Consider the following 25,595-nt stretch of genomic DNA (forward strand, 5'->3'; position numbering starts at 1 on the left):
TATATTTTATTAATGTATGTATGTATGTTACATTTCCAAATCTATGATGGGCCACAAGTATAAGATTATATTTGAGTGACTAACCAACAAATTTTAACCATTGATTTACGGGGACAATGTTTAGATAAAGCATATAATCATATTAAAGTAATTATAGTGATGCAATTAATAATCTAATTGAAACCCAAATTACTTTATGGTGTTAAACAAGTGGATCAAATTCCCCTCAAACCCCCAAATCCATGGTGCCAAACGACCCTTGAACTCAACTCAACGATCAATCGGTCAGGATTTTGACTAAGTGCATCTGTACGGCAAACAACACATGATGATCGGGGATGATCAATGGTGCATGCCAGACCGCAGTACGTATGAAGCGCAAGAGCTGGTTGAAAGTGCACACGCTCAAGTGCTGCTAGCAATCTCGTTCCCGCGGATCGTATACCCGCTGAAGAGGAACAGGTGTACGTATGGAATCTTGGCTGCAAAGCAAAACGAGAAACGTAGACGAATAACAGAGCAAGAAGAAGAAATTCAAGAGAACTGTTTTAGAGTCGCAGCGATTTCCACAAAACAGTCATCCAACTCTCTATCTCTCGTCAGCTTCCACAACACTCCTGAAAACCCTCATATAAATCTATTCAATCACTTCTCATTCATTCCAAATCCCATCTCTCCTCCATCTGTCCTCCACATGTAGGGTAGAAACCCTAGAAATGTCTCTCCAGATCCGAGAATTGCTTTTCTTCTCCACGAAAGGACTTCAAAGACAACGAATTCCTGTATTTCCAGGGCTTTGGATCTGATCTCAACCAGTCTCTCTCCCGTTCTGCTTCTTATTGTTCTTCTCTTCCTCTGTAAATCATGCTCTCGAACCAGATCCAGAATGGGATCGACACAGCGAAGCTCGTCTGGTCTCGGCTGCCGAGCTCGGAGGACGGCGAACAGGATGATGCAGAGGTCACGGCGAGGATCAATGGTGGAGGTGGTGTTGAGAGCCTAGACTACGAGATCATTGAGAATTACGCCTACAGGGAAGATCAGGTCGAGTATCAGGGTTTTTATCGGGTTTCGGTGGAGAACTAGATAGAATTTTGCAATTTTTTACCTGATTTCTCCGTTTTGTTTTGAGATCCGATGATAGGCACAGAGAGGAAAGCTGTACACTGGATATTATGTGATGGTGAAATGGTTCTTTTCATTGCTTACTGGCATTGGTAAGAATGGAGTTTTCTTCTCTGTAAGCAAGAGCTGAGGTTGTTTGGTTTATGTGAGCTTGAATTGTTTCTTATTCTCAATTATCAGTTAGTTTAATTGTGGAAATTTTATTTCTTTTGATATCATTTGATGTTTTATCGCTCTTTAGGTACTGGATTAGCTGCCGTTTTTATCAATCTAGCTGTTGAGAACTTCGCTGGCTGGAAGTTTGCTGCAACCTTCAAAATAATACAGAGCTCCTACATTGCGGGTTTCATTGTGTACATATTGATCAACCTGGCTTTGGTTTTATCTTCTGTGTTGATTGTCACACAATTTGCACCCGCAGCGGCAGGATCTGGCATTCCTGAAATTAAGGGGTACTTGAACGGTGAGTACATTACTTGTTAATTGCTGTTTTTGTTTTTGTTTTCAGTGTTCTTTTGGGAGAATTGTGATTGACTTTAATGTAAATGAATATGCAGGCATTGATACACCTGGAATCCTCCTTTTTAGAACTTTGATTGGAAAGGTCCGGTTGTGTTACCTTTTTGCTTTTGCTGAGATCTTAGATTATGACCTTATTCTAATGTGTTTGCATGCACATTTTTATCTTTTGGGTTTGTAGATATTTGGAAGCATTGGTTCAGTGGGAGGCGGGCTTGCTCTGGGTAAGGAAGGCCCTCTTGTTCACACTGGTGCTTGTATTGCTTCTTTACTTGGACAAGTAAGCACTTGATTCCTGTAAAGACTGAATTTTATGCATGCCACAGTTTGGTAATTTTGTAAATTTCTTATCTGACTAGTTTAGCCTAGATTTTGGGGTTATGGGATTGGGTAGTTTTGCCTTCTAGACTGATAGGTCAAGCATTTTCCTTGTTTTTAAAATTGAAGGGGTGTTGTTATTGGTCCCCGTCAAATCCTGTTGAGTGTCAGGAGCCTTAGTTTGTAGAAATATTAGATGTTCTGTACTGTCCTTCTCATGTAATGCTTCCCATGATTCATCTCAATGCATCTATTCATTTTGTTTTGCTTTGTTTTGAAGTTACATATTTCTTGCTAATTAGCAAGCACATTTATATTTTATATTTCTGAGAAGTGTGATATATATATATATATTCCATGGTTATTTCATTGTACTTAATCATGTAGATGGTCAGTCTTTGTTTTAACATTGATTGAAATGCTGTCAAAAATCATATCGCTCTGTTATTCTTGCTTGGTTGTTGCAATAACTAGTATTTTGTCCTTAAAACTTATCATTTTTCATGTTTTAAATGCACTCAGGGTGGATCCACGAAATATCATTTAAGCTCAAGATGGCTACAAGTATTTAAAAGCGATCGAGATCGCCGTGATCTTGTGAGTAACTTTTATACTGTTTTAAAATGTTACATGTAAATGCTTGCATATAATGTAAGAAATCAGGAATATACTGTTGCTTGGAATGGATTTTCAGCTTTTATTTTTGCTGATTCTTCAACCTGCTTCACTAACCTTTCATTTGTTCTGAAGTCGTGTTGATCTCTGTGTGTGTGTGTGTGTGGTGAAGCAGATTTATTACAAAGGAAGCACCTGAATGGGCAAAGAATACACCCCACAAAGAAGAGGCTCTTACACCTACTGTACAAGATTTCCCTGTGGCGTTCCTTCCAAGTATCTTCATTAGCGCACCTTGCAAACTCTAGAAAGAGACATGATTCCTAACTTTATCGAATACCATGGCAGCTGACTTAGATTTATTAGTTAAGATCCTGATGTTTCTTTCCTTTCCCATTGACCATAGAACTACTAGGAATGAAGGTTCCACAACTCTCTCCTTTACCCCAATGGCCTGCCATCTCTGCCTTCAAAAGCGTGGTCACTGAGGCTGACATTGACCATGCTAAAGTCTAAACCAAGTCGGCTATGAGTCTATGACACCACATTCACTTAGTAGCAGCAAATGGACAATGAAGGAATGGGTAGTCAATACTTTCCGCGTTCCTTAGACACATATGGGATCCATTGACAATGCTTTTGTCTGGTTTGTAAGTGATAGCCAAGTACACATACAAACCCTAGAAACCTCTCCCAAGCATTGAAGGAATCTCTCTAGATAAGATGACTGATTCTGAATAATGAGTCTGTGAGAGCGACATCGAATTTTGAGAGACTAGATTCCTGATCGACAGTGACAAGCAAGACAATCAGCAGATCAGGAAGGGAGATTCAATATTGGTTCGCGGGGCCTGGGGAGGAGCAGGTTGCAAAGATGGGAAGTGAGAGAGAAGGTTTACATTCAGGGGGTTTATGTCAGCAGAGGTAAATCACCCAGGAGGGAGGTGTTGAAGGTACCGACGAGGTAGAACTCCCGGATATCACAGAGCACAGGGGAACGATGTAGTTTGAGGCAATTTGGGTAAGGGATGATTAGTTGAAGGGGGAAGTAGCAAAAAGGAAACAATTGGTTGAGATTGAGAGGGGGTCCTTACCGGGGGATGAGGCTTGTGCTGGTGAAGGTTCGGGAGGTGAGATGATAGGAGAGGGATGGAAGTAGGTCAAAGAAGGGTTAGGTGACCGGGAAGATAGGGGTGGCGCAGTCAGGCCCCATACTGGCACTTCCCGCCCTATTCCTTGAGAACTTTCTGGTAGGGTGGATGGACATCAACTTCCGTCGTGTTTTTGGGCGATTTGCCTTGGTATTGGATATAGTCAGTCTGAAGAGGAAAGAGTCTGGTGAGATGAGGGGTTTCATGTTTGTTTGGCTGGAGAATGCGGGGAAGGTGGATGATGTGGTGAAAACTTTGAATGGGAGAAGGTTTGAGGGCTTGAAGCTTTTGGTCCAGAGAGCAAGGTATGTACCTGATTCCTGAATCAATAGATTGTGAGTATGGAGCAGAAAAAGGGTGGGAAGGTGGGGTTGGGGAAGAGGAAGAGGGCCAAGCTTGTCAATACCGGGTTTGGGGTGTTGAGGGAGGGGTAGCCTGGTTGAAGCCTCTCTCTGGTAGTGAGGTGTGGGTTTCTCTGAGCCAGAAGTTGGATATAGATGGGGTTCCATTGTCAATAGTCCTGTTTCGAGAAGGGTCGGTGATCGAGCTAAATGGATGGGTTGACAGGTCGGCCTTTGGGTGGGAAGAAGATTGGTTCAAAGTATCGAATCCGCCGGTGGAACTGTTTTTTATTGAAGCATTTTCTCTCATCATTTTTTATTAATAGGTTTTTGGTCTTGCTCAGCTGGATAGAAAAATTTCCGTTGATGTTGCGACGCAGGTTACCTAGACCGGTGTCAGATCACCACCCAATTTTACTGGAGTTCGAGGAGGAGAATTGAGTATAAAACCTTTCAGGTTTGAACTGTCATGGCTTGAGGTGGAGGGTTTCTTGAGTCTTGTCAAGGAGTGGTGGGGTTCTTTCAAGGTGGATGGATTTGTAGGGTTTAAAATTAGCCAAAAGCTGAAATTGTTGAAAACAAAAATCCTCAATTGGAAAAAAGGACGTTTTAGGCAGAAGGTACACTAAAACAGAGGAAATGTTAAATTAGATTCACGAGATCAATCTAAAGGCAGAGCAGTAAGATCTTTCGTAGGACGAGAAATGTCTACAAGGGTAACTTGGGCGAGTCTATGCAAATCAGTTAAAAGGAAGAAGAGATCAAATGGAGGCAAAGGTTGCCGGCTATGTGGTTAAAAGAGGGAGATAGGGACACAATTTTTCCACAATATTGGTGCGAGGGTTAAATGTAATAAGATAAATAGCATTGTTGTGGAGGGTGATAGAATTTGATGAAAAACATAAGGTGTGCGATGCGATAGTTCGATTCTATAAATTGTTGTGAAGGATGGTAGAGGCCCACTTTGGATAGTTTGCATTTTAATTCTTTGTCAAGTGAAGAAGTGGAATCGTTGGAGAAGTCATTCCCTGTCAAACAGGTCAAGAAAGCTATGGATAGCCTGGATAGGGATAAAGCATCGGGGCCGGATGGTTTTCCGTAAGCGTTCTTTCAGATTTTTTAGGAGGGTGTTAAGGAAGATATTATGGATTTTATGAGGGAGTTTTGTAATCAAGGGAGACTATCGGAGAAATTAGGGGGCTTTTTCATTGCATTAATTCCAAAGGTGTCGGGAGCAGAAACTTGAAAAACTATTCGCTCATCAGTTTAATTAGGAGAATCTACAAAATCTTTGCTATGGTATTGGTTACAAGATTCAAAAGGGTGCTAGCGCGGGTCATTTCCAAGATGACGAAGTTACTGAAAGGTGCGTGTAGGCAACTTATGATGGAAAAAAATGGCTCATCTCTCAAATCACTACAAAATTTGTCTCAAAATTAAAATTGTTCATTAGCCCTCCCAATTGGCTTTCTTGCTGTAGACACCCCACTTAATATCCAGATTTCAGAGTAGTTGGCCTAGTTAATACTCAAGGATGGACCTTGTCTTGGATCTCTGATCCATCATACTGATAGTGTACAAAATATTTTGACGAGTTGTTGTCAAATTAATATGTTTACCAACCAAATGGTGAATCACCAAGGGCCTTAAATTGCTTAGCATGGAGATGATTAACTTCAATAGGCATATTATATGGCAAAATAAGAAGATATCAGACATAATTTTGTTGGGAAATGAAAATAACATGTTTAGAGGAGCAACTTCAATCCCCAGAAAGCATTTCAAAGGTCCCAAATCCTTGATGTCAAATACACTAGATTTTGAGATTTCAATCTCACATTGTTGCTTCCTTAGAAATAATATCATCCATGTATAAAATAGAGATGGTGGCGACTTTGGTTTTCATTTACGATAGTGGTAGTGTTACCATGTGTCCACAGCTTCATTCCTTTTTTTTTTCCACAGAAAAAGAAAAATCTTGGCTGTTAAATTGTGGATATTAGCGTTGTCATCATCGTTGTCGTCGTCATCATCATCATCTAAGCATTATTCTAATTCCCAAGCAATTGGGGTCAGCCACACGAATCCTGTTTGCGATTCCACTCTATCACGGACTATATCCTTAATTAAAAATAGGTCCTCAATCCTTAATTTATTGTGCAGAATCTGAAGGTGCACTAGCCAAATTGAAACTTTGAGGGTCCTTAATGATTGAAATGCCTCTTAACTAGGTGAAAATCCTCCCATGCAAAACAAATAATGTTGTGAAGATTGAAAATAGGACATAGATGGGACAACAAGGTTTTCAATCAATATTAGGCTTGGAAAATAAACAAAATAGAAGCTTTGTGCAAAGTGATATATAACATTGAAGTTATCTGAATTTTTATCCTAAACATTTATTATAAAATTGGGAGTGTGCATGATTTGTGAGGTATACTATATTTATAATTGGAAATGAAGTGCATTGTACACCAAGAGCCAACAACACCATAGATTAATGCTGATAACAAAAGCAACACGATGGAGTAATTGACTTGGCTTGCATGGCATGTGCCTTTAATGTGTCGTTCATGGTTAGCATGCATTTTGTAATTTTTATTAAATTCTTACTTTCAAGCAATGTTTTAAATAGCAGTAGCGTGCTGTGTAGCGTTTAACTCTCCGTAGCGTGCTGCATAAGTAACATAAGCTACACGATACTTCTATTTTTTAATTAAAAAATAAAAAAATATAATAAATAGTAAGAAAAAATAAAAAAAATATATAAAAATACCTAAAAGTTGATTCATTTTTTGAAGTATATGCATGTTCAAACAAGTTATTAATGATCATTTATCAAAAGCCAATCCACCTATATAAACCAAATCAAATCATTATCGCATCAACAACTTTCTAAGAAAACTGCTTTAATTAATAATGTTTAATTGAAACCACAAGTCACAAGAATGAAAATAAATTAAAATCCCAAAGGTTGAGAGTATTTAGTAAAAAATACAAAATACAATTATCTTTTATTTTTAAAAAATAAGCGTTTGCTACATATGCTATGTGTATGCTACACATATGCTATGACCCCTATAGCATAAGCTACAGGGGATTTGCACTATTTACTAACTCCATGTAGTGTTGTAGCTATGGACGCTACGGCTACGCTACGGGCACTGTTCAAAACACTGCTTTCAAGTTTTCCCATTATATTCTCACCAGTGTTAAGGATATTCAAACCAATATTTAGAATTCTAGAACTTGACTCTGAAATTAGTTGAGTCGAAGTCTCGGTTCAAGTATTGTATATAAAGGTTCGGTAAATCTTTAATATTCAAAATAAAAATATTGTTGAGATTTGGTGAGTCTAGTCAAGTATTGGCGTTTTTTTTTTTTTTGTTTTTTTGTTTTTGTTTTTGTTTTTGTTTTGTTTTGTTTTTGTTTTTGTTTGAGATCGGTCAAATTGAGGCCTGGGTGATAAGAAACTTGACTAAATAGAGTTTTTCTTGAATCTCCATTCAATTCGACTTGTTTGAGTTGAGTTTCAATCTGTGGTCAAGCCTGTTACACAGATTCTTGTAAGTAAGAGATGTATCATGTGTGAGAAGGAACCGACTTTGGTCTGCACGTGGATTCTGTGTATAAAAAAAATAAAATGTGAAGTCCCTTTGCTTTTTTTTACCAGCAGCATGGTCACCTACATGTGTATAAAATTCCGAAATAGCACTTAACAGCTATGTTTGAGCAAGTTCTCCTATTTTGCCATATTTATCTTATTGCTTTCCCTTTTGTCTAAAACCATGCTTTCCAAATTTCTGCAAGTTGATTTGCTTTCATTTTTTAATCTTTTTTTTCTTCTTATATTGGCTGGTGTTTTACTTTTTGGAAGGTAACTTGTGGATGTGCAGCTGGTGTTGCTGCCGCTTTTAGAGCTCCAGTTGGGGGTGTATTATTTGCACTGGAAGAGGTTACATCTTGGTAAGAAAGTGTTTTTGCTCATCAACTTCGATAAATAATTAATATTTTGGTTTTAAAAAAAAAAGAGAAAAAAACTGTTACGTTGCCAACATTACCAACATAGCTGTCTTTTTTGCATGTTTGAGCATCACATTTGAAAACTTTTGATTTCTTCATGTTCTGCAAAGTCCTTATTTATAAATTCAGCCTCAGTAGATGTCATTCATGGAAATTAGGTAGGCATTTAGATCTATATATTCTCTCTTTACTGATTTATAAAGTGGATTCTGTAAGTGGAACGTTTGTTTAGAATCAGTTAGGGACAAAGTCAAACACTACTATTATCTTTCGAGTTCTCTCCCAATTCTTGGTGGACTCCTGAAACTAACCACAAATAGTGACACAATTATTGGCAACATGTATGGATGTGAAAAATTGAATTCTTTCATCAATGAGAAGTCTTTTTCATGCTATAATCTAAGGAGAAAATTTGCACAAAATGTACCACCTCTATATAGCCTGTTACATGAATCATACCATATGCAAGAATCTGTTTTGCTACTGTAAAGAAATACAGGAGCTGGGAATCTGGCAAGAATGTAGACATTGTAAACCCTTCTACGTTAACCGTACCATAAGCAAGAATCTTATCTTAAGATTGCAGAGAATGTGTGCATACATGTGTCCATGTGTGCTCAGGAAGATTGGAGCTATGGCCGCCTGTGCTAGCTTGTCCACTAGCTTCTCCCCTGATGTAGTTGTACTGTTGTAGACATATGCTGAAGAAGGTAGAGAGTCTCTTCCAAGGGCCCACAATTTCTGCAATTCAAAACAGCAACCCGGCCAAGAGTTCAAAAATTATTTGTCATTCCATTCACCTTTTATTCTCCTATGCAGTACTCAGCAGGCTGATAGTGGTCTAGTTCCACTTTTGGCCTTTTTTTTTTGAAGGATTCCCACTTTTGTCCTATTGTTGCAAAGTAATCATCAACTGACATCTCTCCTTGTTGTATATTTGTTATTTCATGATACAACTGATATCCACTCCTGGAAATATGTTTTGGCCATAATTCTCAAATCTCTTTTGCGGTCTTTAAAAATAACGGTCCACAACTGGTGTTTGGTTGCATGGAATGGAGGAACCATGACATAGCCATTAGATTATCACTTGCCCAATCATCGTGGGATGATCATCTGTCAGAGGTTCCTTTGTATTTCTGATTATAAAACCAAGTTTCCTTTGATTAGCATTAAACATCTCTAGATAATTCATCCCGTCTAGTTTAACTTTGACGATCATTTATTTGGGATGATCATGTTGACCTGTTCCAATCAATGCCTAGACTTTTTATTTTTTTAATTTTATTTTATCACCACTTGTAAAGCTATTTTGTAATGGTTAAGAACATCAACAGACCTCTTGTAAAGCTTTTTGGAGTGGTTAAGAGCATCAACATACCTAAATTAAAAAAAAACATATTTCTTTATTCATGGCAAACTCACAAAAACAGTCTAGATCTAGGCCATCGGTGTACAATGTAGGCCTGTGGCCCACCGTAGGGCCCAACATGTGCTGATTTTGGAGTGGCTGTTGATTAATTTAGTGCCTAAATATTAGGAACTGTAATTTACTATTTATGGAAGATATAGGGGTTGATTTAAAGATGCAATTGAAGATTTTGAGGATTATTTCCCAGATTTGCTTTTAATATTGTTAAGTTCGTTGCCATCGTAGGTAAATTAGATTGATTTGAAATCAACTAAGATTGATCTAAAATGAATCTAATAGTTGGGGATTTTCATTAAAGCTTCATAGGGATTGTCTTTAGGATTTTATAAAAGGGGGAGGTGTAGGAGGTAGGAATTCCAAATTTTCCGAGTGTGAGTTTTCTCAAGTATTGTAAGAGAAAAACTTGGATATTAATATAGTTATTTCTTCCTCTCTACTCAAATATTGTTGTGGGCATACTCTTGTCCATTTCATTGCAATTCAGGTGTTGAGATTTCATTGACTCAATAATCAGGTTGCACCAGGAATGCACTTCCAGCAATGTGGTTTCTTGAGTAGCCAATAAGTTTTGGTGGGATGCAGTTGAGGGGAGGCTTTGCTTCCCATCTAATTTTCAAGGTGAATACATTTTGGTGGAATGCACTTCCAGTAGCATGGTTTCTTGGGCAGCAAATGAGCTTTTGGTAGAATACAGTTTAGGAGAGGCTTCATTTTCTAGCTAATTTTCAAGGCGAGAATATTTTGCTGCAGTGCACTCCTAGTGCTGTAGTTTCTTTGGCAGCCAAGGAGCTTTGGTACTTTGGGCGTTGGCTTTTATTTTTGTAGAAATTACAGACTGAGTGTTGATGTTTAACATCTTGCTTTCCTTGATATATGTGAAAGGGAATGTGATGCTTTTTTTTTTTTTTAATGGCTGTTATAAGCTAAAGAAGGGAATCGTTGATTTGAATCGGGGATTCATTCCCACTTTGCAATTTTTCATCATCATCATCTAAGGCTTATCCCAACTAATTAGGTTGGTCCCTTTTGCAATCTTTCCTTTTTCTAAATAAAATCATTATTCAAGAAAAACAGGAGGTATTGTAGGAAAAGCTTATCTCAGTTTGAAACTTATTCACCACCTGAACAAGAAATTCGAAATAAAGGATTGATAGTTTACCCAAGTTTGATATCGCTCCCATCTCATTTCATTGTTATTGTATTTCTCATTCTCGACCAAGTCTTTTAAGAAATGCTACTTGAGTATTAATATAAAATTGTCAGAACATGTGCATGCCAAAATATCCGAGCATGGATCCTACAATTGGCATTGTGTCGGCTGATACAGCTGTAACCATATCGGTTGAAGTTGTGATGTGGGGGTATAATGGATGACCTGAAATCAGGACCCTTAGTGGCTGGTATCGACCTATATTGGATGACACAGGTCATGTTGGTGCAGATGCAGGCCTGCACATGCCAATACGGGTATCGAAAACCTTTTTTCCATTTTTTAAAATCTTAAAAAACCCTTTTCGCGATCTTCTTATTTCTTCAATATTTCTTCATCTTCTCTCTCTCTCCCTTTTCATTCAAAGCATAGAGATAGGCTAGAAAATAATTTCCAACTATATTAAGCCTATTTGGATATCAAAACACAAGAAATTTTGACAAATCAAAGCAGGGGCAAGGTGCAATGACGACCAAAGCACAACATCATATCAATTTATAAGAATCACTAAAAATTAACGTTTTCTACTTCCAAATGCTTTCAACACCAATTTTAGAGGTCAAAGACTAATAATACTCAGTTTTCAGCAGCTCAGGCTGCTAGACAACATTCTCAACAAAGAATGGTCTGGTACACTGGAACCTTGATCATGAGGTGTATGGAGCTATCCTGGTCATTAGATTGGTTTTCTAATAGCTGTAACTTCTTCACTTGGCTGTGTACATATGCCAATAAATTAAACAGAATTTTGTCATTTTTACGTGTTCTCAAAAGGTGGAGAAGTCATCTGATGTGGCGTGTCTTCTTCACATCTGCTATTGTGGCTGTTGTGGTACGTTCTGCAATGGGGTGGTGCAAGAGTGGAAATTGTGGACATTTTGGCTCAGGTGGCTTCATAATCTGGGATATTTCAGGGTTTGTATCTCTCTCTCTCTCTCTCTCTCTCTCTCTCTCTATTGTATTTTTCTGCATATAAGTTTTGAGTCAATTCTTCGCTGGTGTTTTGTCTATTGTAGTGACTGCTATTTATTTTTCTTAGTGGTCAAGAAGACTACTCGTTCCAGGAATTATTGCCCATGGCCGTTATTGGGGTTATTGGAGGTCTTCTTGGTAGGTTCTTCACATACTATGCTTCCTTTTGTACCGCTTGCTGGAATGCCCTCATGATTTTCTACATTGATTTGTATCTCTTGCTTTTCATAAGTAGTTCCTTGTTGGTTCTTTCTCAGGAGCCTTGTTTAATCAGCTTACTCGTTACATTACCTACTGGCGTCGTAACTTTTTACATAAGAAGGGGAATAGGATCAAGGTAAGTTACGGATATATGATCATGGGATTGCCTATGAACAGAACATGTTTCCCTGGACTCAGAATTTTCTTCTTCTATGTTATCTACTTCAAATTTGATTGTTATTGTTATTTTTCATTGTTGCAGATTATTGAAGTGTGCCTTATATCTTTGATAACCTCAGTCATTTCCTTTGGATTGCCACTTCTAAGAAAATGCAGTCCATGCCCAGCTTCAGAGGTTGAATGCCCTCGGCCACCAGGAACATATGGAAATTATGTAAATGTGAGCTTCAATCATGACATCACTTTTTATGTCTATGATTATCTCCTGGATAATTTTTTGGTTTTAGTTTTGTCATTGTTCTTTCCCTCTAGGTGCTTAATTGCAAGTATATGTGGAAGTTTGATCGATCATTTGTATACCATTATGTTGCAGCAGTTTTGAATAGTTTGCATATTATATAGAAAATTAAATGGTGCATGAATGGACCCTCTTGGTTGCCAACAACATTCTAGAAGTTTTGGATACAAATACCTTCATGGTGATCAACAACATAATGGCCTTGGTGCATCTGTTTATGCATGCTTGCGTGAGTACAGCTCACCTCCTGTTAAAGAGGCATTTGTAGGATGACCTATCTAGGAATGCTTTCTATCCTTTAGGTTGTCATAGACTCATAGTAATGATTATCCGTTTTGCTGTTGGCATATTTTATTAGTTTTGTATTTTATATCTCATCCAACTTTATGCTTTGTGCAGTTTTATTGTGCCAAAGATAAGGATGAATACAATGATTTGGCAACTATTTTTTTCAATACTCAGGTTTTCATGAATCTTGTCGCAACCCAGTCTTTCACTTTTTTTATTAAATGATTTATATTTATTTTGTGATTTTCTTTTAAATGTTCTATGTTCTTGATTGCAGGATGATGCTATTCGCAATTTATTTAGTGCAAAAACATTTCATGAGTATAGTGCTCAAAGCCTTCTCACCTTTCTGGTATGCCATTTCTATATTCATTTATTTTTCTTGTAGACGAGTCAATTATTTGTTTTCTCTGATATAATTTAAAAGTGCTTGGGGAAAATTCAGCATGGTTCTCTTTTGGTATTGTAGATGTAATTTTCTTTTAAAAAAAGATTATTCTTTGCCTTGTTATCCTTGTAAGTTTGATGTCTTTTAGTTATCTAACTCTAGAATAAAGATGCCTTTTATTATCTTAGTTGGACCTGAAATTCATCTTGATTTGAACTTCCATCGAGTTGGGTTTATATGAAGATTTACCAGACTGCAGAAGGCATGCTTTGCCTTTACATTAAATATTTATTTCCATATTCACCCTTCATTTTTCTCTGATCAGCATATATTTACTCTCAATTATTTATTTGTTTTAAAAAGGGAAAGGTCTGCTGCAATTCTCTATGTTCACCTCCATACAAGAGGGAATTTGGGTAAAATATTTGAGAGCAACCTTCTCTCCTCCACATCTGATGATCATATTTGCCTGGTCTTAGATGCATGGAGTCTACACGGTGATGATTGTCTAAGAAGCTGATTGGATCTTACACATGTATCACTTGTTTCCATGTCTGAGGCGCATATAGTTTCAAAGTGCACTGGGTTAGGTGCTGTGAACATTTCTCAGTGAAATGAAATGGCTGTGAGAGTAGGCATCCAAATTCTATTCCAAAGGTGCCAACATGGATGTTTGTGAGAGATCTGATTGTCATCTGATGTGACCCATCGTATGTTGTGGTCAAAAAGGAAGAAGCTGGTATAGTCATCTGGTAGGTCACATGTGCATTAAGAAAGTGGACAGTTATAAAAATGACCAGTGGTTCAGATTTAACTACAAGTGTAGCCAACGTGATGCTCAGTCCTGTTTTGGGCCACAGAACATACATGGTTGGACTCACCTGTTGAATGGCCATTGTCTTGCACTCACGTCATATTTTCATGCATCCCAGCATCAGGATTAGGATTGCTATTCTTGCAAGTAGCTATATAATTCCTTTGAGGAAGGACTTGTTTTGTTAGAGGGCCTAGGCTTGGTGTCAGTTTTCTACCATTATTAAGTTGTGGTTCTCATGTTTCACCAAGCTTGTAGCATTGAAGTACATTGATATGAACCATCCAAATCATAGGGCCTAGTGTTGATAGAGCATACCCCTTAAATCACACTGCGCAAGTGATTCTAGTCATCCTAACTTGTTGAATTTCGGCTGAAACCATTTTTCTTACAATTGTCATTTGGTACCCAACAATTGAATGGTTTGGATTGTTTGGTTAATATGATTTTCTGGCTATGATCCAGATAAGAGTGGCCATGTTTTGGGCTGTATGGGTCCGTGTTCATGTTTTCCGCATTATGGTAATGAGGCACCTCAATTTAAAAAATGGTAGGGAAATCTCATTGTGTGCGAGATGTTCTGGAGTGGGCCTCTTGTTTAAAGGTCATTGATGTTTGTACTTTAATTTTTACTTCTAAAGATCCTAGCCTTCCAAGAGAAGGCATCCTTTCTCAACTATTTCTCTATCACCGAATTTAATTTCACTCCAGGCCATATCAAATTAATGAAATGGGGGAAAAATTTTCTGTGGAAATTCATCTTTGGAACCAGGCAGCAAAAATGAGTTTTCATTTCCATGCATATCCTGGAAATATGGTTTCCATGAAATGTGATTTCCTTATCTTCTTTCCTTGTCCAAATACACCATTGCAAAAATTTTAGAAAGAAAAACATGATAGAAACGAGTTTCTCATCAAGTCAACTTGAAATCTAACCGAGTTGACTTGACTTGGTTGACTTTTGAGTTGACGCCATGAGTTTCCATACTATGGATACAACAACCAAAGTTTTGGCAAACTTCACTTTGATAGAATACCAGGAGATTCTTATGATGATTATCATCATCTAGACCTCATCCCAACTAATTGGAGTCTTTTCTTACTAACTCCACCCACTCCACTTGGGCCTTTTGCCTGCCCTTTTAGAACCTTCATCTTGTACTAACTTACTCTTGACCGGCTTAGTTCTTGGTCTCTGTTGCACAAAGATCTTTTTCTTAAAAAATGCCTACGTAATGACTGTTATGTAATGGTCATGGTGGGAGTTGTCACACAATATGGGGTTTTAACACCCGCTCAGAAGAAAAATGGCCGTAATGCCCGCTATAGGGCCAACGCATTTTCTTCCCTTAAAAAGAAATTCGGCCGCAACCGCAAAGGCTGTTACAGGGTCCGTAATGAGAACCATTACCATTATTGAATACCTTGGCAAAGATATTATTCGAGAAAGTTGGAACCAATGTTTAAATTATCTGCGATATTATCTAATTGTCATCGATAATTTCAATATCGCTAGCCTTTTGAAACCTATAAGGCTATAGCGCATTATTTCATTTCTCTTTTGGATATCAGTAAAATCTCGACGATTGTTTTTTTTTTCGATAATTCCAAAAAATTGCCGATATCTCATTGTTCCCACCTACCACGGGGTCGTAATTGTAGCCAACAACCCTCTTCTTCTTTTTTCTTTTTTTCTTTTTTTCCTTTTTTTGGATAAAAGGGTGACATTGGCAATGAATATTAGAGATGAAATTGAATCCCAAATCAAGCGCAAGTATAGATTAAAAAAAAGAAAAAGAAAATACCTTCTTTTTTTTTTCCCCTCTTTGATCTGTTCGAGAAAATAAACTTCGGTGCCTCTGAGGAGTTTCGAAAGATTGTTGGTGGTTGGATTGCGGATCGATAGCCGGACTTCAGATAGGTACGAAAAAAACCCCAAATACTTTGGATTTTCCGTAAAAAAATACTCTAATGCCTATTTTATGGAAAGATAGGCATTGCCAACTTTTAATGTGATGTTAGGGTTACGAAAAATCAGGATTTTCGTTCGCTTACGGAGGAAAAATCGGAAGTTAGGGTTTGAGGGAGGATATTTTCGGAAAAGAGGCTCTTACGAAGGAAAAGGGGCTGGGTTTCGTGTTTTACTGTTTTAGGCCTTATTTAAGGAAGTAGATTACGTATTGCGTTACTCAGCACACCTTAGCGTTCTTAATAAATGCTGTGGGGCCCACCTTGGATGTATCTTATCCACTTCGTCCATCTATATCTTCATATCAATTTAGGGCATGAACCCAAAATTGAAGCATATCCAAAGCTCAAGTGGACCACACCACTGGAAAATAGTGGGAATAGTGATGTCTACCATCGAAACCTTCCTAGGGCCCACAATGATTTTTATTTGTCATCCAACCTTTTTGTTTGGTCACAAAGGCATGGATGAAGGGAAAACACAAATATTAGCTTGATTCAAAATTTATGTGGCCCTAATCGTGGTGTGCCGTAAAGGCCGTTATAGGGCCGTAAATGCTGTTATGTAAAGGTAATGGTGGCAACCGTTACACGTTACGGGGTTGTAACTGCTGTAACAGCTGTTATGGAAAAAAATGACCTGTAATTGCCGTTAACGGCACATTACATCCCCTGTAAAGGCCATAATAGCCCCGTAATGGTCTGTTATGGGACATAGGTTTTTCATACTTTTTAATCAACAATACGAGGTAGATACAGGTTTTAATCATATGTAGACATTCTAAATTCAACTGAAGGCACCAGTTTTAAACAATATAATGGCAGAGGAAGTGTGCTCTCAAATTACAGAATAAATGAGAAGAGATTGGTCAAAAGTGACCATAGTCAAAGTCCTCTTTCAATTTGCAGAATTGATTTGATTACTCTCCAATGTATTTCTTGAACTTTCACATGCTAATCTAGTGAATTGGTTTGATAGATATTGTGTTCACTTTCTTCTAGATCCAACTGTTTCACTACTTTTAATTGTTTATTTTCAGGTCATGTTTTATTCCCTAGCAGTCGTGACATTTGGGACTGCTGTACCAGCTGGTCAGTTTGTTCCTGGGATAATGATAGGATCGACGTATGGACGACTTGTTGGAATGTTTGTGGTTAACTTTTATAAGAAACTCAATGTTGAGGAGGGAACGTGAGTTTCTCATTTGTTTATATTCTACTGATTGATTATGATTCTGATTATGCTAGCTGTTTGGTACCTTTTCTTTTACTATTTATCATTATTTAAAACTCCTATGGGATTTCTTTTTCTTTTGATATAATTGACAGATTATCCCGTTCTGAATGATTTTTTCTTGGTGACTTTCAATAACCATATTTTTTCTTCGATGGAGTGGCATAGCGGACCTTTCATAGGCCATTAGGAAGTCCTATGGAAGATTGTGTTCTTCGGGATCCTATTTGGCTTGTGGAAAAAGGAAAAGGATAAGTTTTTAGGATAAGCCATTGTCGGTAACCTCAATCAAGATAATAATCTTCTTCAAGATCATCAGATGGGCTTTTAATTTGTTAGGAATTTAGAGGGCTTTCTATGGAAGATCTCTCAAGAGATTGGGGAATTTTGTAACTGTTATTTTGTTAGGTCTCCCGGCGATTGAGTTTTTCTAGGAGCTCCTGATTGTTCCTCCCCCCCCCCGCGTCTAATAAAGTTGACACCTTTCAAAAAGTCTTTTTTCTCTGTTACTTGTTGGTTCTGAAGATTGTGAAGATCTTTAGAAACAGGTTATGAATGTGTAAAGTTTTCCTAGTTTTTAAGTCTGGACTTGGTAGGTAGGAAGGACCCTATCATAATAAGGAAAATTGTAGAAACAGGTTCTGAAGATTGCGAAGATCTTTAGAAACAGGTTATGAATGTGTAAAGTTTTCCTAGTTTTTAAGTCTGGACTTGGTAGTAGGAAGGAACCTATCATAATAAGGAAAATTGTAGATTCACTTTCCACTGACTGAGATTATAATATCATTAATTATATTATATAATTTATTTATTGACATGATTGACTCGTTGCCTTTGCATGTTATCTGAACTCTGTAACTGGTGTAGCCTGTAGGTATGCTGTCTGATTTTGAACAGCATATGCACGGAGGTTTTCTATCCCTGCTTCTGGTGTGGTTAGGGTGCAATCGTACATCACTTGAGCCACTCGCACTCTGGTCATGTTTCTTGCATTCAATATCATTTAAGGTCTTCTCTAGGATGCCACGTTTCTCACTTGCAGATATGCTCAAATTCATTTAGTTAGGGCCTATGTTTGCTATTTATGATATCAGTAAAAAATCTTGTGATCAATCATAAAGGTCGTTTGATTAGGGTTTTGCATAAAAGATGAAACTTTGTGTATACTGAGGTAGTGTAAGAACTTTCATGTTTCTTTGCTTTTCTCCTTGTATCTTTTTGAGGATGTTCTCTCAAACCATTGCTCCAATTTACAATAAGCAAGCAGTCGCAAGGTTTTCAAGTCGTTGCTATCAGGCTCTTTTTTAGTCATGTGTTTAATACTTCAATCTGTTATTTCCTCTCTTGGTTCATTACTTGGCACTTCCTTGTGTCCAAACATGCTGATTATGCTGCCTTGAATGAGTCTTTCTCCTAGTAACTCGGGATTAACTCGGGATGAATTGTCAGGTATGCTCTACTTGGCGCTGCTTCTTTTCTTGGAGGTTCTATGCGGATGACAGTATCCCTTTGTGTCATTATGGTTGAGATCACAAATAATTTGAAACTACTACCTCTTATCATGCTTGTTCTTCTTATATCAAAGGTGTGTCCTTCAATATGACAAATGTATGTGTTACCCGTAGACACAAACTAACTCATCAACTGTAATCAACCTATATGATAGGCTATTAGATAAAGCTTGAGTTTTGATCAACCTATGAAATATACTATTAGATAAAGCTTGATTGTAATCAACCTACGTAAATAGTCTATTACATTGTGTATGTGGGAGTTTTATGAGAGCCAGTTGCCTGCCTGGATAAAGGAGGGCTGTGTCAGGTTGGCAGCCGGCGTCAAAGTTATGCCATAACTTCCAACATGACTCTAAACAATATGACATTTGAAACTCATGCTAGCGCATGGTTATGGCCCATGATATAGTGGAATGGCTGAAAAATGATTCATTTAGCCCAACCTCAGTTAGTTGGGATGAGGCTTAGACGACGACGACGACGACGACGATGATGATAGACACAAACTGAAGAACACAATTGAATTTCTTTTTGCTGCTACAGGCTGTTGGTGATATTTTCAATGAAGGTTTGTATGAGGAGCAAGCTCGTCTGAGGAACATTCCGTTACTTGAGTCCAGGCCAAAACAGTATATGCGGAATATGACAGCAAAAGAGGCCTGCAGGAGTCAAAAGGTTGATATTATTGGAAGGCTTTTCAAATCAGACTGTTGAGGTCTACTGTTTTACTATCATGCAATTTTTCACTTACACTTGCTTGCCTTTTGATGCTTGAAAGGTTGTCTACTTCTCCCGTGTTGTTAAAGTTGCAGATGTACTTTCTATTTTGCGAAGCAACAAGCACAATGGCTTCCCCGTGAGTTGCCATGATATTCCTTTTCAGATTTTAGTGTTTCAAACCCTTCAAGAATTTCTAAATTATGTTTCATATTTGTTTGGGATCAGGTTGTTGATCGTGCACAGAATGGTGAGCCACTAGTCATTGGACTCATACTTCGCAGGTAAAAACTTTAAAAACTATTTTACCTGTTCTAGATGTATGGTTGGTTTTGGTAGAAAGTAGAAACAGAAGAAATTTTGATGGTTGCTTGAACAAGTTAATGTAGGGGCATTTTCACACCGGGCTCGAGTGGGGTCGCCTGTGAGATGCAGGGGCACACTCGGGGTTGGCGAGGCCCATTGGGGAGGTCTCGTGTTTGAGACTCCTCACCGGGGGTGATTAATGCGCATTTCACACCAGGCTCGAGTGGGGTAGCTTGTGGGATGCGGGGACACACTCGGGGTGGGTGACCCATGTGATTTGGGGCCCACGAGGGGGGTTCGGCCGAGGTCTTAACCCATGTAATGTGGGGCCTGGGCTATGAGATAAAGGGATTAATTCGCCGTACTATAATAGTTCGAGCTTTTAGAGCAAGTGGTTAATTGTCCTGCGTCAAATTGGTATCAGAGCGGAAGGTCTTATGTTCAAAACTCCTCACCGGGGGTGATTAATGCAGAAGCATTTTCACACTGGGCTCGAGTGGGGTCGCCTGTGGGATTGCAGGGGCACACTCGGGGTGGGCGAGGCCCACGGGAGAGGTCTGGTGTTCGAAACTCCTCATCGGGGGTGATTAATGCGCATTTTACACTGGGCTCGAGTGGGGTAACCTGTGGGATGTGGGGACACACTCGAGGTGGGTGACCCATGTGATTTGGGGCCCATGAGGGGGGTTCGGCCTAGGTCCTAACCCATGCAATGTGGGGCTTGGGCTATGAGATAAAGGGATTAATTCGCTGTACTCTAATAGTTCAAGCTTTTAGAGCAAGTGGTTAATTGTCCTGCGTTACAAGTACAATTTCGAGTCCTACTCAAGTTTTGAAATTTGTGTGCTACAGCCCCGTATAACCCGCATCACCTTGTATCAGGCTGATATGGGTTCATGGACGATACCTCTACCTTTTGGGTGATACGTACCTGTTTCGGATGACAGTTTACCCTTGGTCTTAATCTTCCCTCACTTGCAAGTGTGGCATTTGTGCAAGATCCGGGACAATCACTAGGTGGGCCTGCAGTGGCCCAAAAATAGAACCTGTCTAGTCATTGGGAGGGCCAGATGTATGAATTAAAAGAACTGTTAGAAAAGCGGTCCACATTCATCATCATGTGTGGCCCATCCAATGAATGGACCGGCCTGGTTTTTGGGTAGTGGCAAGTGCACGGCAGGGTGCACCTGATGAACGGCCTCCATCTTGCTGAAACAATACATTGGTGGGGAATAGGGACCATGTAACACCTATTCTAGGCGGTTGCCATGCAAACCTATTTGAAATATGCTTGGGTTTGTTCAGTTACCAGTCATTGATTCTAGCAGAGGAAACTCTTTGAGTTGAGTAATTTCTTTTTTGTGCAGTCACTTGTTGGTACTTCTTCAGTCTAAGACAGACTTCCAGCATAGCCCTTTGCCCTGTGATCCAAGTGGAGGATCCATCCCAATCAGGTTAGTGGAAGATTGGTATTATTCTTTCCCCCTTTTTTACTCATATATGAAGAGTTAATGAAGTGGTTGACCTCTCAAACACAGGCACAACTTCAGTGATTTTGTGAAACCTGTATCAAGTAAAGGAATGTCCATAGAAGACATCCATCTAGGTCAAGATGACTTGGAAATGTACATAGATCTTGCTCCTTTTCTAAACCCATCCCCGTACATTGTCCCAGAAGATATGTCTTTGGCAAAGGTGTGTATTTTAATTTCTTTATTATTATTATTATTTTTTTTCCAAAAGTGATTTAATTTCTTATCTTTGGCAATTTATAATGACGGCCATGCGTGCAGTTTGCATGATAATGGTTTGCATATCATGTGTGACACAGGTTTACAATCTTTTCCGTCAACTAGGGTTGAGACATATTTTTGTTGTCCCTCGTCCTTCTCGTGCTATTGGTTTGATCACCAGGAAGGATCTGTTGATTGAGGTATTTAGCTGCATCAGCTCTCTCTCTGTTCTGCTCTGGTGAAATTTCTTACCACTGAAGGTTACTGGCTGGAATTGCAGGAAAACGAGGATTCAACAACATTGGAGCTCCAATCGACTAGTGTAAGGTCTTGATGCAGCTAGACCCGTTTCACATCGCTTGGTTAGAATTTCTTGGTACCATAACATAAGAAGATATTTTGCAGTGGATTGATTCCAAATTAACATCTTACATGTTTTGAACTGGTTATATCACATTAGTAGTTGTTCTAAAGTGTCCTATCATGGTGCAATGCCATTTGAAATGATAGACATGCCATTTTTACAAACTAGTAGTTTTTCAACCATCAGTTCTGGCTGGACTCCAGAAGGAACCTCAATTGACTATGTGCATGCAACTTGGGCTTTCTATTCAGGAAGGAATTCTTTTATCAGGATTAGTGCATAAACAGTATGAATAACTTCCTGAGGATCAATTTGGGGTGGAAAACATGCATGTGCAGTGCCACTAAATGGTTCCCATGATTCATGGCCTTTTGTTTAGTTGAATGAGCGTCCTAACCAGGTGTTTCTTCTGCTTCAAGTTGTGCTTTGGATTCCTGCTCCTGCTTCCTAGCTGTTTATACCTATGAACATTTTTGAATAGACACTTACCCCTCCTGCATCCGAATCTCTTGCAGCTTTCATGTTTCATGCAACTATACCAAAGGCAGTTGTATGGACTGCTTCGTATGTTTTGTTTTTTTGAAGATTGATAATATTATTTCTAAAAAAGCCCAGGCCCAAATTTTACAAATATACGAACAGAAAAATTTACAATTCCCAACAATCCTAAAAAGCGTTGAAGATGATGCCCATTCTATTACAAGAGATTTTGCCCTTTTAAACACCTTGAAAGCCTGCCCCTTACGATTTTTGAAACATTGGTGGTTCCTTTCTAGCCATGCCCACTAGTAAACATAATCGCCAGACTTTTCTCCAAGTTTTCCCTATACCACGCCATGCCACATAAAAAAGAAGCTATCAACCGACTTTGGCAAGTCCCATTAAAAACCGAACAGAGAAAAAATTATCCCACAACCCTTTTGCAAACATGCAGTGAAGGAAGAGGTGATCCACCATTTCCTCATCTTGCAGGCACATCAGACAAACATTCGGAAGAATAAAGCTTCTTCTGTGAAGATTATCTATTGTAAGCACCTTCTTCCTCCCCACTAGCCATGAAAGCGCCACCACCTTTGGAGGAGCACCATAGCGCCAAATGAAAGTTGTGGAACAAACCCTGCCACTAGATGTGTCTCTAATTACGAGCATGCAGAAGGATTTCACTGAAAATTTGTTGGACTTGTCTTTTAGCCATTTCATAGAATCCTGTTATGAGATTACCGGAGTCATCTTTGACAACAACTCAATCAAGCCGATAAATTCTGCAATCTCTTCATCCTCCAAGTTCCGCCTAGACAGTTGGGCCCACACTACCTCCTCTCCTACTAAGGAAAAACAACAGCTACCCTCAACCCTACCTCAGCTGAGATCCCTTCCAAACATGGAAAAAGATCTCCCACCTTTTGATCCCCCATATCTATGTTCCCAAAATCTAATATTCTTCCCATCCCCCAACAAAAAGCCAACCCCTTTCCATACTTTTATGTTTTACTGATGCCACGGATTTCCATAAATGTGGAGGCCTGTATAATAGTGACGACGACCTAGTCCACCACCCCATTTCTTCAACGCCATATTTCCTAATTATCACTTCTCTCCACTGAGAACCCACCTCTTCCCCAAATCTCCATACCCATTTTCCTAACAAAGCTAGATTCATACCCTCCAATTTCCGAAACCCCGCTCCACCCTAGTGTCAAGGCTTGCATACCTCTTCCCACTTCGTAAGGTGGAATTTATGATTGCCATCTGCTTATTTCCACAAAAATTCCCACCTAAGTTTATCTAATTTTTCCATAACCGACTTTGGATATTTAAAAAGAGAGAGATAATAAACTTGCAGGTAACATCATCGTCTTAATCAAAGTAATTCTCCCACCCAGCGATAACTGTCGAGACTTCCACTAAGATAGCTTCATCTCAAACCTTTCAAGCACTCTATCCAAAGATGTTCTGTTGGTCTTCCAATGCATAACGGAAGACCAAGATATGTAGCAAGAAAGGAACCCTCTATGCATCCAAACACACTCGTCAAAAGCTTCAACTCCTTTGAGATGCCTGCCCCCAGGATCTCACTCTTTTTATATTAACTTTTAGCCCCCGAACCACCTCAAAACAAATAACAATCTAGCGGAGATTTTCAACATATAGAGAATCTGCCTCATAGAATAGCAATGTGTCGTCAGCATATTGCAAGTGAGAAATCTGGAAATCTGATTTATCCACCCTGAGCTTCGTATGTTTTGTTATAGAGCATAGGTTATATTAGAAAGGTTTCTCATGGTAGAATCCTTTTTTGGCGGATCAAAGTATTCACCTTGGTAGCTTCCATCACGAGCTTGCAACCTATTATTCTCGGTTGTCCCTGTTTGAAAACTTGAGAAAACTCAACAGCCTTGATTAGATTTCACGCAAACCCGTTGAATCAACTCAATCAGATTTCATCAAGACATGCCTCAATTGACTTGACCTGACTGGACTTGGAAAATCTTGTCAAAACTCGAAAAAAAAAAAAAAAAAGCACCAAAACTTGCTACTCAGCAGGATCTACAGCATCTATAATATCAAATATTAAATATTACTGGGTTCTGGTATATGAGTAAAATCTTGGCCCAGTTACTGGAGCCTATTTTTTGAGATGTTAAAAACGATATGCTGGAGAGGGTTGCAGTGTGATCTTTGACTTGGCACATGAATTTTATATCTTTCCTGTCATTACAAGTTTTAATGCCTGAACTAGAGGAGTTGATCATCCCCCCATTCCATTTTGTAATTTTTTAGAAGATTGTGCTAAAAGTTGTACCATCTTTTTTCCTGTCTGACAGAGCTCACAGTTATGGCGGAAGGCAAGTAGATTCAGAGCAGCACCCACTTCTTGATAGTCTTCTGGTACAGAGATGAGAGAACAAGATGGTGTTTCTTTCCTCTCCCCCTCTGCTATTGACGTAGGTTAGAAATACATGTATGCGCATGATTAATTGCTCCTTTTACATTCAAGAATTTGATATATCCATTTATTCATGTAACCTAGAAAAAACGGTAAACGGGTCCAAGTAGACCCAATGCGAAAAAACCATTATACAGGAAGGGAAACCAGTGTACAAATAAGGTTTTCCGATTGCCGAATCAAAAAGGAGAAAATTTACATTTCCTTTGGCTTCAAGAAAATTTACAATTCCTATGGCTTGATGTGATCTATGTGGGAGAGTTATTGATTCATTTTTCATGTAAAGTTTGAGTAATTGAGGTTCATTTGATCAGCCAATGTGGTATTTGATTTCGTTTTCCTTTTTTTAGATGAGCTTCTGCATGGTGGAGATGCCACGACATGCTTATCTTTTTTATTCTCCCCAACATGCATGTTGTTCTTGCTCCTTTTTCCGAACAATTGTATGAAACCATGGAGTTTGTGTCGGAGTGGGGAAAAAACACACCCAAAAATTATGTCTATTCGACAGTCAAATCTCTAAACGATCAGACAGGATCAGCCCAAGCAGCATGATTTTTGGGGTACATATTTAGTATCTCATCGGTGCTACATGCAAATATTAAGGTTTGGATCAGGCTGATTTTTGGAGTATCTATTCATCTCCATCGGGTGCATGGACCCGGCACAAACGTATGGTTAGGTTCACGTCCATTCCCCATTACTCTGTGGTGTGGCCCAAGCGAGTTGTGGATTGGGTTGATTTTTTGGCACCGGGCCAACATCAAGGGCTGCACCTGATGGATGGAGTGGATGTGATACGCCCCACAGACCGCTGCGCACAACAGGTGTGCCCTGAAAATCACACTGATACAGTGATCATGGTCGGTCTGATTAGACAACTATCAACAGTTGGAGGAATTCCAATGGGCGACGTTTCTCCAGTCAGCTGCTAGGA

General features: G+C 38.9%; 1 protein-coding gene across 4 annotated transcripts; it reads left to right on the forward strand.

The window, feature by feature from the left end:
- Nucleotides 1-422: 422 nt before the first annotated feature.
- Nucleotides 423-24,861, forward strand: LOC131222584 (chloride channel protein CLC-d). 4 transcript variants are annotated; one of them, XM_058217717.1, is made up of 23 exons: nucleotides 423-1,044; nucleotides 1,145-1,217; nucleotides 1,367-1,588; nucleotides 1,683-1,729; nucleotides 1,826-1,924; nucleotides 2,485-2,559; nucleotides 7,947-8,035; nucleotides 11,509-11,649; nucleotides 11,774-11,844; nucleotides 11,964-12,043; nucleotides 12,170-12,307; nucleotides 12,785-12,847; nucleotides 12,951-13,025; nucleotides 16,884-17,035; nucleotides 18,527-18,662; nucleotides 19,135-19,266; nucleotides 19,370-19,447; nucleotides 19,537-19,592; nucleotides 20,982-21,068; nucleotides 21,153-21,309; nucleotides 21,446-21,547; nucleotides 21,628-21,723; nucleotides 24,537-24,861. In XM_058217717.1, the coding sequence occupies exons 1-22, from the start codon at nucleotides 865-867 to the stop codon at nucleotides 21,679-21,681; spliced, it is 2,307 nt and encodes a 768-aa protein (XP_058073700.1). In that variant the 5' UTR covers nucleotides 423-864; the 3' UTR covers nucleotides 21,682-21,723; nucleotides 24,537-24,861. The 4 variants fall into 4 exon arrangements, with proteins under 4 accessions (XP_058073700.1, XP_058073699.1, XP_058073697.1 ...); XM_058217716.1 differs by having other exon boundaries at nucleotides 21,628-21,709; XM_058217714.1 differs by having other exon boundaries at nucleotides 21,628-21,674.
- Nucleotides 24,862-25,595: the final 734 nt, after the last annotated feature.

This window comes from Magnolia sinica, chromosome 13 (genome assembly GCF_029962835.1).
Source record: "Magnolia sinica isolate HGM2019 chromosome 13, MsV1, whole genome shotgun sequence".
In the NCBI taxonomy this organism is placed as follows: domain Eukaryota; kingdom Viridiplantae; phylum Streptophyta; class Magnoliopsida; order Magnoliales; family Magnoliaceae; genus Magnolia; species Magnolia sinica.